Source organism: Papio anubis, chromosome 8 (genome assembly GCF_008728515.1).
Source record: "Papio anubis isolate 15944 chromosome 8, Panubis1.0, whole genome shotgun sequence".
NCBI lineage: Eukaryota > Metazoa > Chordata > Mammalia > Primates > Cercopithecidae > Papio > Papio anubis.
This window is the reverse complement of record NC_044983.1, coordinates 28,923,782-28,939,026: the sequence shown is the minus strand read 5'-3', so window position 1 is coordinate 28,939,026 and position 15,245 is coordinate 28,923,782. Positions and strand designations below refer to the sequence as shown.

At 45.0% G+C, this 15,245-nt stretch overlaps 1 protein-coding gene across 1 annotated transcript in view; it reads left to right on the top strand.

Annotated features, from left to right (window-relative positions):
• Nucleotides 1–15,245, top strand: part of GSR (glutathione-disulfide reductase) — a 58,232-nt gene that overhangs the window by 30,206 nt on the left and 12,781 nt on the right. Inside the window, exons 6-8 of the mRNA XM_031669462.1 lie at nucleotides 2,541–2,595; nucleotides 8,317–8,416; nucleotides 12,164–12,250. Coding sequence (XP_031525322.1) covers nucleotides 2,541–2,595; nucleotides 8,317–8,416; nucleotides 12,164–12,250 — 242 coding nt within the window. The remainder of the gene's footprint in view (nucleotides 1–2,540; nucleotides 2,596–8,316; nucleotides 8,417–12,163; nucleotides 12,251–15,245) is intronic.

Sequence of the window (15,245 nt, the reverse complement as noted above, 5' to 3'; positions counted from 1 at the left end):
CACTGTGCCCGGCCAAGAGATTTCATTTGGCCCCAGGCTCAGACATATTGTAGGTAACAGGGAGAGAAATCAATGAAAGCCTCATTCTTTCCTTCTCAGCTTAGCATACATTGTTTCCAGCCTCAGTTTGTCAGATGGGTTGTTATTTATAAGACACGTGATAATTTATTGTTTTGTTCCAGAGAGAGAAATCTTCTAAGGATGTAGCTTAAGTAGCTAAGTAAGCTTTTATATACGTATTTTCTCTTTTAAGTAGAGAATTATAGAAGATGAAAGCTGTAAGGAATCTCAGAGATGGTCATAACTGCTTTTGCATTTTATTATTTATTTATTTATTTATTTATTTATTTTGAGACGGAGTCTGGCTCTGTCACCAAGGCTGGAGGGTAGTGGCACAACCTCGGCTCGCTGCAACCTCCGCCTCCCGGGTTCGCGCCATTCTCCTGCTTCAGCCTCCTGAGTAGCTGGGATTACAGGTATCTGCCACCACGCCCAGCTAATTTATGTATTTTAGTAGAGACAGGGTTTCACCATGTTGGTCACGTGGGTCTTAAACTCCTGACCTCAAGTGATCCGCCCGCCTCGGCCTCTCAGAGTGCTGGGATTACAGGCGTGAGCCACTGTGCCCGGCCTATTATTTTATTTTATATTACTTTATTTTTTTGAGACAGGGTCTTGCCCTGTTGTCCAGGCTGGAGTGCAGTGGTGTGATCACAGCTCACTAAGGCCTTGACCAGGAGATTTAGATGGGAGATTGCTCAAGTGATCTCTTTCTTTCTTCCCAGCTAGATTGTAAGGACTTTATGGATGGTGAACGTAGTTTATACATCTTTTGAATTCTCCATGGATTGGCTTCATAAGATACATTATCAACGTGAATTTTTTTTTTTTTTTTTTGAGACAGCGTCTTGCTCTGCCACCCAGGCTGGAGTGCAGTGGCACAATCTCCACTCACTAGAACCTCTGCCTCCTGGATTTAAGTAATTCTCCTACCTCAGCCTTCTTAGTAGCTGGTATTATAGGCACATGCCACCATGTCCAGCTAATTTTTTTTTGTATTTTTAGTAGAGGTGGGGTTTTGCCACATTGTCCAGGCTGATCTCAAACTCCTGATCTCAGGTGATCCGCCCACCTCGGCCTCCCAAAGTGCTGGGATTACAGGTATGAGCCACTGTGCCCGGCCAAAATGCAACATATATATTTGTTTGTTTGTTTAGAGACAGAGTTTTGCTCTTGTCACCTAGGCTGGAGTGCAATGGCAGGATCTTGGCTCACTGCAACCTCTGCCTCCTGCGATTCTCCTGCCCCAGCCTCCTGAGTAGCTGGGATTACAGGCATGCGCCACCACACCCAGCTAATTTTTGTAATTTTAGTAGAGATAGGGTTTCACCATGTTGGCCAGGCTAGTCTCGAACTCCTGACCTCGGTCGATCTGCCTGTCTTAGTCTCCCAAAGTGCTGGGATTACAGGTGTGAGCCACTGCACCCAGCCTAATATATTTAATAACTGATGAGAAATGAAGGTAGGGGGGCTACTGAGAGAAGAAATCAGCAGTTGACAGCTGAAGGCTTTGTCTACATTATTGGGGGCAGATGGTAACTGAAGTGGTAAACTGGAGAGAGATACAGGTTGGAAAATAAAATTAAGGTTCAGTTCTAAATAGACTAAGGTTGAAGCCAATGTAAAATTGTGTGGCGAGATAATTAGAAACATGGAACTGCAACCTGGGAAGAAAGTCAAACCTGGAATAATGCATTTGGAAGTCCTGTAAGATAGGACCTGCTATCCTATATCCAAAGGTTTCAATCTGCTTTTCACTACATGTTTATTTCACTATATAGGTTGTACCTCTTGTAATTCAATGTATATACCATATAGGTTGAAACCTTTGAAAGAATAAGCAGAGAGGAAAGGGCCACATCTATTTTTTTTTTTTTTTTTTTTTAATGAGACGAAATCTTGCTCTGTTCCCAGGCTGGAGTGCAGTGGCACCATCTCGGCTCACTGCAACCTCCGCCTCCCAGGTTCAAGTGATTCTCCTGCCTTAGCCTCCTGAGTAGCTGGGACTACAGGTGCACGCCACCATGCCCAGCTAATTTTTAATTTTTGTATTTTTAGTAGAGACGGGGTTTCACCACATTGGCCAGGCCACATAGATTTTGAACTACATAGAAATTTGTCTTTTCAGGCGGGAACAGTGGCTCATGCCTGTAATGAGCTAAGCCCCAGGGTTCCTCCTACCCTCGGGGTGGGAGGGTGAACAGATCCAGCAGAGTCTGTTCATGACTGCTGAGATCTTCATTCTTCAGAGAAATGTAAAAGTTATTTAGCCATCATGGCTTCTGTTTCTAGAGAGAAAATAAAAATGTTGACTCAGGGAGGATTTGGTTGGCAGCTTTCCAAGCAGAGACTTTAACAAAACTTGTCAAAACGGAGACTATGTTGGCTGTGAAAGTGTTTGGTTTTTGCATAAAATGTTGTGATTATTTTGCAAGAGAAAGAGCAGTCTTGTGTGATCTATGTTGCCTTTTTCTACATAGGTGCCAGCTTAGGAATAACCAGCGATGGATTTTTTCAACTGGAAGAATTGCCTAGGTAAGCCGACCTGACCTGACTGCAGTGACTCACTCTTCCTTAGTGTCTCCTGGTGGCTTTTCTTCATCCTCTCCTCCCAAGCATTTAATGTAGGCCTTTCCTGAATTCCATCCTCTTACCATGACCTTGTATATCTCATTCCTAGAACTCCTCAGTAGATCCCTCAAATCTTTCATGCTTTCAATCAGAGGCCAAAGTCAAATGCAGAGTAATTTGAAGACTGCATAACAGAATCCTAAAACTGTCTCCTTTCTTCAACTTAATACAGCATCAATTAAGAATGTGTCTAAAGGAGCTTGTATTTTAGAATAGAATAGCTGGTTTTGGCCAGATGTGGTGGCTCGTGGCTGTAATCCCAGCACTTTGGGAGGCTGAAGCGGGCAGGTCATCTGAGGTCAGGAGCTTGAGACCAGCCTGGACAACATGGTGAAACCCCATCTCTACTAAAACTGAAAATTAGCTGGGCGTGGTGGTGCGGGCCTGTAGTCTCAGCTACTCGGGAAGCTGAGTCAGGGGAATCACTTGAATTCTCAAGGCGGAGGTTGCAGTGAGACAAGATCACAGCAAGAAAGAAAGAGAGAAAGAGAGAGAGCGCCACCACACCCAGCTAATTTTGTATTTTTGGTAGAGATGGGGTTTCTCCATTGGTCAGACTGGTCTCGAACTCCTGACTTCAGGTGATCTGCCCGCCTCGGCCTCCCAAAGTGCTGGAATTACAGGTGTGAGCCACCACGCCCGGCCAGATTTTCTTTTCATGAAAAAACGTTTATTTTTTTTAGAGACAGGGTCTTCTTGCATTGCCCAGGCAGGAGTGCAGTGGTGCCATCATGGCTTGCAATAGCCTTGAGCTCTTGGGCTCCAGCAGTCCTTTCACCTCAGCCTCCCGAGTAGCTGGGACTCCAAACGTGCAGCACCATACCTGGGTAACTTTTTAATTTGAATTCTTGTAGAGGTGGGGTCTCATTCTGTTGTCCAGGTTGGTCTAGAATTCCTGACCTCAAGCAATGCCCCCACCTTGGCCTCCCAAAGCAGTACACATACAAGCATGGGCCACCGTGCTGAATGGATTCAGATTCATAGAGGGGGGAAAAAGGTCATGAGAAAGTTTGTTTCTCTGATTTGAAGTTGCTGCACATTGCAGGCTTTCTAGTTTAGAGGGATCCTCCTGTCACTTGTGAGAAGAGGTGATGCCTGGAAACAGGTGGAGGGACCCAACGTGTTGGCACAGGGTCTGGCCTTCATTCATCTTCTGAGTGGCACTCACTGTGGAGTTCGCATTGCTCAACTCTTCTGCTCCCTCAGGGGCTGTGCTAATCCAGTTTGAGGCCCTAATCCTATGCTTTCAGAAAGTCTTTTAGGGAGAGTGACTAATAGTCCATGAGCCTGTCTTCACTTTGAATCACCCAGAGTCACGGACAGTTCAGACAGCACGAGGCAGTTCAGAAAGGACCAGGGAGCCGCTTTGCAGTTCCATAGGATGGTGAAAATGTCCCTTGAAGATATTCAGACCAGGGAGGCCTCTGACTTGGAGGAGTTCTAAGAAAGGCATACAATCTTTTTCAGTTTGCTATCAGGTCGTAGAAATGTGTTAGAGAACAGCCTTCCTTCCCTGTGATCCACCCTGCATTGTTTGATTTTTAGGGTTGAATAACATGACATATGTGAGGATGTAGTGAGACATGCAGTCATGACTCATGTTTGGATAATGTAATTTCATTCCGGACTCACCCTCAAAGAAGTTTCATTATAGATAGTTGTTCATTAGCGATTTTAAATATTTACATTTATGCATGTCATCAACAAAAGGCTCTGAAACACAAGAAAATGAATTTACAATGGATATGTGATTTTTCAAGTCTACTTTAGCTTTGTTTCGGTGTTGGTGAATAAGTAAATAATTGGGCAAGTAAGTAAATAATGTAGGGAAGATAGCATGATTTAGTTTTTGCGCTGAGGGGCTTCTGGTTGGATGGAGCATGAACACCGTGGAATACTGTGGCATGAGTAGTCCTGGGGCCGTATTGAGGTAAAGAGAAATCTTTTAGGGATCCAGCCGCCTGAAAGATCAGTTCCAGAAGCCAGGCGCAGTGGCTTATGCCTGTATTCCCAGCACTTTGGGAGGCCTGAGGCGAGCGAATTCCTTGAGCCCAGGAGTTTGAAACCAGCCTGGGCAACACAGCACAACCTGATCTCTGCAAAAAAATACAAAAATTAGCTGGGCATGGTAGCATGTGCTGGTAGTCTCAGCTGCTTGGGAGGCTCAGGCTGGAGGATCACTTGAGCCCAGGAGTTTGAGACCAGCCTGGGCAACATAGGGAGATACTGTCTCTACACAGAACTTTTTTAAGGCAGAGTTTCACTGTTGTTGTCCAGGCTGGAGTGCAATGGCGTGATCTCGGCCCATTGCAACCTCCACCTCCCAGGTTCAAGCGATTCTCCTGCCTTAGCCCCTTGGCCTCCCAAAGTACTGGGATTACAGGCATGAGCCACTGCGCCCAGCCTCTACACACAAATTTTAAAATTAAAGAAGAAATTCCACACCCAGGTACGGTGGCTCATGCCTGTAATCCCAACAGTTTGGGAGGCTGAGGCAGGCAGATCACTTAAGGTCAGGAGTTTGAAACCAGCCTGGCCAACATGGTGAAACCCTGTCTCTACTAAAATACAAAAATTAGCCAGCCACGGTGATGTGCGCCTGTAATCCTAACTACTCAGGAGGTTAAGGTACGAGAGTCACTTGAATCCGGGAGGCGGAGGGTGATGTGAACTGAGATCACGCTACTGCACACCAGCCTGGGCAACGCAGCGAGACTCTGTCTCAAGAAGAAAAAAAAAAAAAAAAAAAAAGGGCCGAGCACAGTGACTCGCAGTGGCTCATGCCTGTAATCCCAGTGCTTCAGGAGGCCGAGGCAGGTGGATCACCTGAGATCAGGAATTCGAGACCACCTTAACCCACATGGAGAAACCCCATCTCTACTAAAAATACAAAATTAGCTGGGCATGGTTGATGCATGCCTGTAATCCCAGCTACTCGGGAGGCTGAGGCCGAAGAATCGCTTGAACCCGGGATGTGGAGGTTGCAGTGAGTGGAGATTGCACCATTGCACTCCATCCTGGGCAGCAAGAGCGAAACTCCATCTAAAAAAAACACAAAATTCCTCAAGGATTGGGGCCATTGTTCATCCAGTGTAGTGCAAAGCTTAGCTCAAAGTAGAATGTACATAATAAATGTTTGGGGAAGAAAGAGAAGACACAGGAAATAAGGAGGGAAAATTCAGAGGAAGGAAAAGAGATCAACACATTGTTAGGAAGGAGGGAGTGGAGATAGAAGAAGAGCAATTTCACAGTTTTGAACTACGTAGAAATTTGTCTTTTTAGGCCGGGCGCAGTGCCTTACGCCTGTAATCCTAACACTTTGGGATGCCGAGGCAGGTGGATCACTTGAGGCCAGGAATTTGAGACCAGCCTGGCCAACGTGATAAAAATCTCATCTTTACTAAAAATGCAAAAATTGGCTGAACGTACTGGTGAATGCCTATAGTCCCAGCTACGCGGGAGACTGAGGCAGGAGAATCACTTGAACCCCAGAGGTGGAGGTTGTAGTGAGGCAAGATCATGCCACTGCACTTCAGCCTGGGTGACAGAGCGAGACTCTTAAAAAAAAAAAAAAAAAGGAGAAAATTGGTCTTTTCTTATTGTGCATTTCAGGATGAGAGAGTCATCACTTCTAACCTGTAGCCATTTGGGTTCTTTATAATCCATCCTGACCTTAAGCCCTCAGAACTCCAAATACCTTGCCTATGGGAGGTATTAAAGAACAGTTTCCTTCGTCTCTGATTAGCACTGTAGCAATGGTAGAGGTCGGTGTTTGAAACTTTAGAAGACTCCAGTCCCTGATGGGACAGCTCCAGCCGAAGGTACTTATAGCCTGCGCTGTAGTATGGAAGTCAACATTATTGCTCTAGGGCAGGAACCAGAGCTTCTCCACCAGCAATTTAGACCCAAGCATTTATCTAGTGCTTAAGATTATTTTATATATATATATATATATATATATATATATATATATTTTATTATTTTTTGTTTTTAAAATTGTTTTAAATCTTTAAAAAATAAGACGGGGTCTTACTCGGTTGACCAGGTTGGTTTTGAACTCTTAGCCTCAAGCAGTCCTCCCACCTGGGCTTCCCGAAGTGCTGGAATTATAGTTGTGAGCCACCACACCTGGCCAAGATTCTTTTTTTAGACCAAAATGTATTCAGGCAGTTTAGCTTGACTACAGTTTTGTCCTACAGATTACAACTGGCTTGTGTAAATTGGCCTTTGATCATATTGCAATGATTGATAGAACTAAATAGCAAACAAGGAGGTACACTGAATAGAGGAGAGTGATGGTGGTGAGATCTGTGACCCTGATTTTAGTTTTAGGTGTGAGGATCTTTGCATAAGGAATCATTCCTTATTTCCAAAGGTTTTGTGTCCTCTCTGAGGAAATGAGGCTAAAGAGCTTTAAAAACAATGAAAAATATATTTCCCTTCTTCTATGAGGGAATATTAGGGATTTTTCTTTTCTTTTGAGATAGGGTCTTTTGCTTTGTCACCCAGGCTACACTGCAGTGGTGCAGTCATAGCTCACTGCAGCCTCCATCTCCCAGACACAAGTTATCCTCCTGCCTCAACCTCCCAAGTAACTGAGACCACAGACACACACCTTCATACTTGGCTAATTTTTATTTTTACTTTTAGGGTTTTTTTTTTTTTTTTGGAGACAGAGCCTTGCTCTGTTGCCCAGGCTGGAGTTCATTGGCACAATCTTGGCTTACTACATCCTCTGTCTCCCGAGGGCAAGCGATTATCCTGCCTCAGCCTCCCAAGTAGCTGGGATTACAGGCATGTGCCACTGCGCCTGGCTAATGTTTTGTATTTTTAGTAGAGACGGGTTTCACCATGTTGGCCAGGCTGGTCTCGGACTCCTGACACAGGTGATCCACCCATCTCAGCCTCCCAAAGTGCTAGGATTACAGGCATGAGCCACCGTGCCTGGCCTTACTTTTTCGTTTTTGTAGAGATGGGGTCTCACTATGTTGGGCAGGCCCAAAGGGATATTTTCTACTTAAAGTTGTGGTGGTATCCAGGATTGGATCTTGGAACAGAAAACAAGAGATTAATAGAAAAACTGGACTGGGCAAGGTGGTTTATACCTATAATGCCGACACTTTGGGAGGCCAAGGCCAGAGCATTGTTTGAGCCCAGGAGCTGAGACTAGCCTGGGCAACATGGTGAGAGCTCTGTCCCTATTAAAAATATATATATATATATATATATATATATTAGCTGGGTGTGGCAATGCATGTCTGTAGTCCCAGCTACTCGGGAAGCTGAGGCTGGAGGATCGCTTGAGTCCTGGAGGTTGAGGCTGCAGTGAGCCGTGTTCACACCACTACACTCCAGCCTGGGTGACAGAGTGAGACCCTGTCTCAAAAAAACAAGGGAAAAGTGGTGAAAATCTGCAGTCTAGGGTTTAGTCATTAGTAATGTACCAATGTCAATTTCTTATTTTGACAATGGTACCCTAGTTAAGTAAAATGTTAACTTTAGGGAAAACTGATCAAGGGGTATAATGAGGGAAATCTCTGCACTATCTCTGCAACTTTTCTGTAAATGTAAAATTATTCCAAAATTAGTTTATTTAAAAGTTCTAACCCTGTGCTCGCATCTCAGCCGCAGCGTCATTGTTGGTGCAGGTTACATTGCTGTGGAGATAGCAGGGATCCTCTCAGCCCTGGGTTCTAAGACATCACTCATGATACGGCATGATAAGGTAAATTCCACCTTTTCCTTTTCCCTTTTCTTGATGTTAATTTTAAAGATGAAGACTTTTTTCTTATGTTGTCATTAAATACTAGGGTGCAAAACAGGTGGGGGTCAGTTGGTTGGTTTCACATGGTGCTGTATCCAAGTTACCTGAATTTGGCCAATATCCCTCCCAGTTGCTGGTTGATGATGATTTTGAGTTGGTCAAATTGGCTGGTAATTTCATCACTAAGTGGTAGATGTGAGATGCCCTCATAGGGAGACATGGGGGCCTAAACATAACTATTAGCTAAATTAAACACACTGTTAGGTTAATTTATTTTTTTAATTAATTAGAGTCTCACTCTGTTGCCCAGGCTGGAGTGCAGTGACACCATCTCAGCTCACTGCAACCTCTGCCTCCTATGCTCAAGTGATTCTCATGCCTCGGCCTCCCGAGTAGCTGAGATTACAGGTGTCCACCACCATGCCCGGCTGATTTTTGTATTTTTAGTAGAGACGGGGTTTCACCGTGTTCACCAGGATGGTCTCAATTTCCTGACCTCGTGATCTGCTCGCCTCGGCCTCCTAAAGTGCTGGGATTACAGGCGTGAGCCATTGAGCCCTGCCAGGTTAATTTATTAATTTCTGGAAATCAATTTTATATGATCAAGTAATGTTAGATTGGTTGCCACTCATTCCAAACAATTTACTAAATTCTTTGAATTAAAGCAGGGGTGTCCAATCTTTTGGCTTCCCTGAGCCACACTGGAAGAAGTAGAATTGTCTTGGGCTACATATAAAATATACTGACACAAATAATAGCTGATGAGCTAATAATAAAATAAATTGCAAGCTGGGCACAGTGGCTCATGCCTCTACTTTCCAGCACTTTAGGAGGCCGAGGCAGGCGAATCACTTGAGGTCAGTAGTTGGAGACCAGCCTGGCCAATGTGGTGAAACCCCATCTCTACTAAAAATCCAAAAATTACCCAGGCATGGTGGCAGGTAACTATAATGAGTGAGCCGAGATCGCACCACTGCACTCCAACCTGGGCAACAGAGCAAGACTGTGTCTCAAAAAAAAAAGCAAAAACTCTCTATAGCAGTTTAAGAAAGTGTACAGATTTGTGTTGAATACATTCAAAGTCATCTTGAAGGTCCGCCTCCTGGCCTGCAGGCTGCTGCAGATTGAGATGAACTTGCAGCCAAGGCAATCTTGTAGATCATACCCTTGAACTTCTTTTTTTTTTTTTAGAGACAGAGTCTTGCTCTGTCACCCAGTCTGCAGTACAGTGGCGTGATCATAGCTCACTGCAGGCTCTGAGCTCATAGGATGTTCCTGCCTCAGCCTTCAAGAAGCTGAGGCTACAGGTGTGAGCCTGCGCCCTGACTAATTTTTTTTTTTTTTTTTTTTTTGAGACAGGGTCTCACTGTGTTGGCCAGGCTGGAGTGCAGTGGCGCATCATGGCTCATTGCAGCCTCAGCCTTCTGGGCTCAAGTGATCTTCCCATCCCAGCCTCCCAAATAGCTAGGACTACAGGAGCATGCCACCACACCCAGTGAGGTTTTGCCATGTTGCCCAGGCTGGTCTCAGACCCCTGAGCTCAAGTGATCTGCCCACCTCAGCCTCCCAAAGTGCTTGGAATTACAGGCATGTGCCACCTGACTAATTTTTATCTATTTTTAGAGATGAGGTCTTACTATGTTGCCCAGGCTGGTCTCGAACTCCTGGCCTCAAGCTATCCTCCTGCCTCAGGTTCCCAAGTAGCAGGGAGGAGTTCAAGACCAACCTGGGCAGCATAGTGAGACCCCATCTCTACTACAAAAATTAAAAAATTAGCAAGGCGTAGTGGTATACGCCTGTAGTTCTGGCTACTTGGGAGGCTGAGGTAGGAGAATCACTTGAATCCAGGAGGTCAAGGCTACAGTGAGCAAAGATTGTGCCACTGCACTCTAGGCTGGGCAGCTGACTGTTCCTAACAAACTTGTGACTTAGGTAAGCCACATAATGCCTTTGGGACCTAGTTCTGCAGGGACAGAATTTATCAGATCCCTAACTACCAAGATGCTATGATTCTAATTCTTTTTTTTTTTTTTTTTTGAGATGGCGTCTCACTCTATTGCCCAGGCTGGAGTGCAATGATGCGATCTCAGCTCACTGCGAGCTCTGCCTCCTGGGTTCACACCATTCTCCTGCCTTAGCCTCCTGAGTAGCTGGGACTACAGGCGCCCGCCAGCACGCCTGGCTAATTTGTTGTATTTTTAGTAGAGATAGGGTTTCACCATGTTAGCCAGGATGGTCTTTCAAGTTCAAGACCAGTAAAAATGCTGGACTGATGGTGGAGGCTACCATCATAACCATCTTAGGACCTTCAGTAGACTATTTTCTCCACTCTCCCAACTCAAGTCTTACCTCCATTCATTCCACTTAAGAATATACAGGGATCCCAGGCACAATGGCTCACACCTGTAATCCCAGCACTTGCAAGGCCAAGGCAGAATGCTCACCTCGTGATCCGCCCGTCTCGGCCTCCCAAAGTGCTGGGATTACAGGCGTAAGTCACGGCACCTGGCCTGATTCTAATTCTTATGTGAGCAGATGGAGGGAGACAGGGATTCTGAGAATCCTAGGCAGTATGTACTTCAAGGAACTTTCTCTGTGACTTTGAAACTGGTTATATAATTAGCTCCACGAGGTTTAGGTCCTGAAAAATTTTTTCACAGGTAAGTATTATTTTGCTAGAATATATCCAGCAAATTAGAAGGATGGGGAAAGGCAGAGGAGTTCCTAGCTTGAATTTATATGTAAATATGTAAATAAAGTGCAGCAGTCTGTCAATAGAGGGGGCAATTCCTGCATCTGTCAAATTGGCTACTTTGCAGAGAGCCACATCCTACTTGGGCTTCCTGCCCTCTCCCATCCCGAATGTGCCAAGTTCATTCTCCATTTTCCTGTCCCAGTGTTAACTCCATTTTAGAGCTACTCTGGCCGGGCATGGTGGCTCATGCCTATAATCCCAGCACTTTGGGAAGCCAAGGTGCACGTATCACCTGAGGTCAGGAGTTTGAGGCCAACCTGGTCAACATGGTGAAACCCTGTCTCTACCAAAAATATACAAAAATTAGCCAGGCATGGTGTCAGGTGCTTGTAATCCCTTCTCCTCAGAAGGATGAAGCAGGAGAATTGCTTGAACCCGGGAGGTGGAGGTTGCAGTGAGCTGAGATGGTACCCCTGCACTCTAGTCTGGGTGGCAGAGCAAGACTCCCTCTCAAAAAAAAAAAAAAAAAAGAAAGAAAAGGAAAAGAACTACTCTGTGAAGAATTCATGACCTCCCACCTGAACTCCACATGTGGATGATCATAGATATATCTTCAAGGCCAACCTGTTGAGATTTATGGCTAGACAAGATTTTGCTAGTGAAACTTCCCTTCATTCATATCAGAGAGACAGCAGACTTGAGATACGAAAAGTGGAAAGAGAATTTCTATTCCCTGGACTTAAGGAAAAGAGAAGCAAGCTTTGCGAGAAGACAGTGGACAATGACTGTCCATTTAACTGTAAGACAGGAGTTGGTGAAGTCGTATGTGTTGCAGATGGTGGTGGTGACGTAGGAAAGTAGGGAATTTATTAATACTCCACTCCCAATATTGACATAAGTAAGGAGGAAATAATTAGGGGAGAGATATGCTGAAGTTTCCCTGCTAAGTTTGTAGTGTGTCTTTGCTCAAGGTTTCTTCCTCTCCTATTACCCATCCCTATGTTGATATGCAGGTACTTAGAAGCTTTGATTCAATGATCAGCACCAACTGCACGGAGGAGCTGGAGAACGCTGGCGTGGAGGTGCTGAAGTTCTCCCAGGTACGGTGCCGAGCCCAGGCACGCATATGGTCCCCAGTCAATCACACTTTCTGCCTGTGGCTTCACCCAGTTGTTTAAAACACGAACACTCTGTCTACCCCGGTCCATATATTCCCCCTCTAGAGTACTCCCGATTATTTCCTTCCTCCTAAGAAGCTGTATTTTGGCCGGGCGCGGTGGCTCACGCTTGTAATCCCAGCACTTTGGGAGGCTGAGGTGGGCGGATCACTTGAAGTCAGGACTTCAAGACCAGCCTGGCCAACATGGTGAAACCCTGTCTCTACTAAAAAAATTAGCCGGGCATGGTGTTGTGCACCTGTAATCACAGCTACTCTGGAGGCTGAGGCAGGAGAATTGCTTGAACCCGGAAGGCAGAGGTTGCAGTGAGCCGAGATTGTGCCATTACACTGCAGCCTGGGGGACAACAGTGAGACTCCGTCTCAAAAAAACAAAAAACAACAAAAAACAAAAAAAACCCAGCTGGGTGCGTTGGCTCACACCTGTAATCCCAGCACTTTGGGAGGCCGAGGCGGGATCACCTGAGGTCAGGAGTTCGAGACCAGCCTGACCAACATGGAGAAACCCCATCTCTACTAAAACTACGAAATTAGCCGGGCATGGTGGCGCATGCCTGTAATCCAAGCTACACGGAGGCTGAGGCAGGAGCATCACTTGAACACAGTAGGTGGAGGTTGCGGTGAGCTGAGATTGCCCCATTGCACTCCAGCCTGGGCAACAAGAGCGAGACTCCATCTCAAAAGAAAAAAAAAGCCGTATTTTACATTACAGCATTGAAGTCAAGGGTAAAATATTAGAAACGTGGCAATTGAATTTAGATGAACTTTGATTTTTTTTTCTTGTTGAGGCAGTGTCTCACTTTGTCACCCAGGCTGGAGTGTAGTGGTGCAATCTCAGCTCACTGCATCCTCAACCTCCAAGGCTCAAGCAATCCTTCCATCTCTGCCCCCACCAAGTAGCTGGGACTACAGGCACATGCCACCACGCCTGGCTAATTTTTTTGTATTTTTTGTAGAGATAGGATTTTGCCATGTTGGCCAGGCTGGGCTTGAACTCGTGAGCTGAAGCGATCTGCCCACCTTGTCCTCCCAAAGTGTTAGGATTACAGGCATGACCCACCACACCCAGCCTCTGATTTTTTAAAATTTGGATTTTGAAACTTTGATTTTTGTGCTCAGATGCCTTATTATACATCCTTAATTTTTTTAGATTTATACTTATTTTTTAGGAAATAATATGGAATCTAATTTTTGTCTTTTTTTCTTGAGATAGAATTTCGCTCTGTTGCCCAGGCTGAAGTGCAGTGGTGCCATCTCGGCTCACTGCAACCTCTGCCTCCTAGGCTCAAGGGATTCTCCTGCCTCAGCCTCCTGAGTAGCTGGGATTACAGTCATGCACCACCATGCCTGGCTAATTTTTGCATTTTTAGTAGAGACGAGGTTTCGCCATTTTGGCCAGGCTGGTCTGCAACTCCTGACCTCAAGTGATCCGCTCATCTCAGCCTCTCAGGGAGCACAGGCGTGAGCCGCTGTGCCCAGCCTATCTTTTTGGGTTTTTTTGTTTTGTTTTGTTTCGTTTTTGAGACAGGGTCTCGCTCTGTCACCCAGGCTGGAGTGCAGTGGCACAGTCACAGCTCACTGCAACTTCCACCTCCCAGGTTTAAGTGATTCTCCTGCCTCAGCTGGGAATATAGGCACCTGCCACCATGCCCAGCTAATTTTTGTATTTTGTTTTAGTAGAGATGGGGTTCCACCATGTTAGCAGGCTGGTCTTGAACTCCTGGCCTCAAGCGATCTGCCCACCTCAGCCTCCCAAAGTGCTAGGATTACAGGCATGAGCCACCGTGCCCGGCCTCTATCTTTCATTTTTAAAATTATTTTTCTTGACACAAGGTCTTGCTGTGTTGCCCAGGCTGTAGTGCAGTTCCACGATCATTGCCCACTGCAGTCTCCAACTCCTGGGCTTAAGCGATCCTCCCACCTAGCTTCCTGAGCAGCTGGGACTACAGGTGCATGCCACCATGCCTGGCTAATTAAAAAAAAAAAAAAATTGTAGAGATGGAGTCTCGCTGTGTTGCCTAGGCTGTTCTCAAACTCCTGAGCTCAAGTGATCCTGTGGCCTCGGCCTCCCAAAGTGTTGGGATTACAGGTGTGAGCCACCATGCCCAGCCTAGAATCTAATTTTAAATCATACCCTTTGAATTTTGTAGATAGAATTACAAAGTGCTTTATTCCTCAAGCAATCACTTGAATTTCAGGCAGAATTTTCCTAGAGAATTAGCCTTTTAAAAATGATCTTCCCTTCCCCCACACAGCCTCACCTTTTCAGTATAGACCACATCAAACAAAATTGTGAATGTAAAAATGCTGGGCTGATGGTGGAGGCTACCATCATAACCATCTTAGGACCTTCAGTAGACTATTTTCTCCACTCTCCCAGCCCAAGTCTTACCTCCCTTCATTCCACTTAAGAATATATAGGGATCCCAGGCACAGTGGCTCACGTCTGTAATCCCAGCACTTGCAAGGCCAAGGCAGGAGGAGAATCAGTTGAGGCCATAAGTTAGAGACCAGCCTGGGCAACATAACAAGACGCCATCTCTATGAAAAGTTTAAAAATTAGCCAGATGAGGTAGCACGTGCCTGTTGTCCCAGCTACCCAGGAGGCTGAAGTGGGAGGAGAGCCTGTGCCCAGGAGGCTGATCTTGCCACTGCACTCCAGGCTGGGCAACAGAGCAAGACCCTGTCTCTTAAAGAAAAATAAATAAATACATAAATATATGTTTTATTTATATATCTATTTATTTATATTTTATTTATATATAAATATATTTTTATATTTTATTTATATATAAATAGGTATTTATATATTTATATTTTATTTATATATAAATACGTATTTATATGTTTATATTTATATATTTATATTTTATTTATATATTTATATTTTATTTATATATAAATACGTATTTATATAT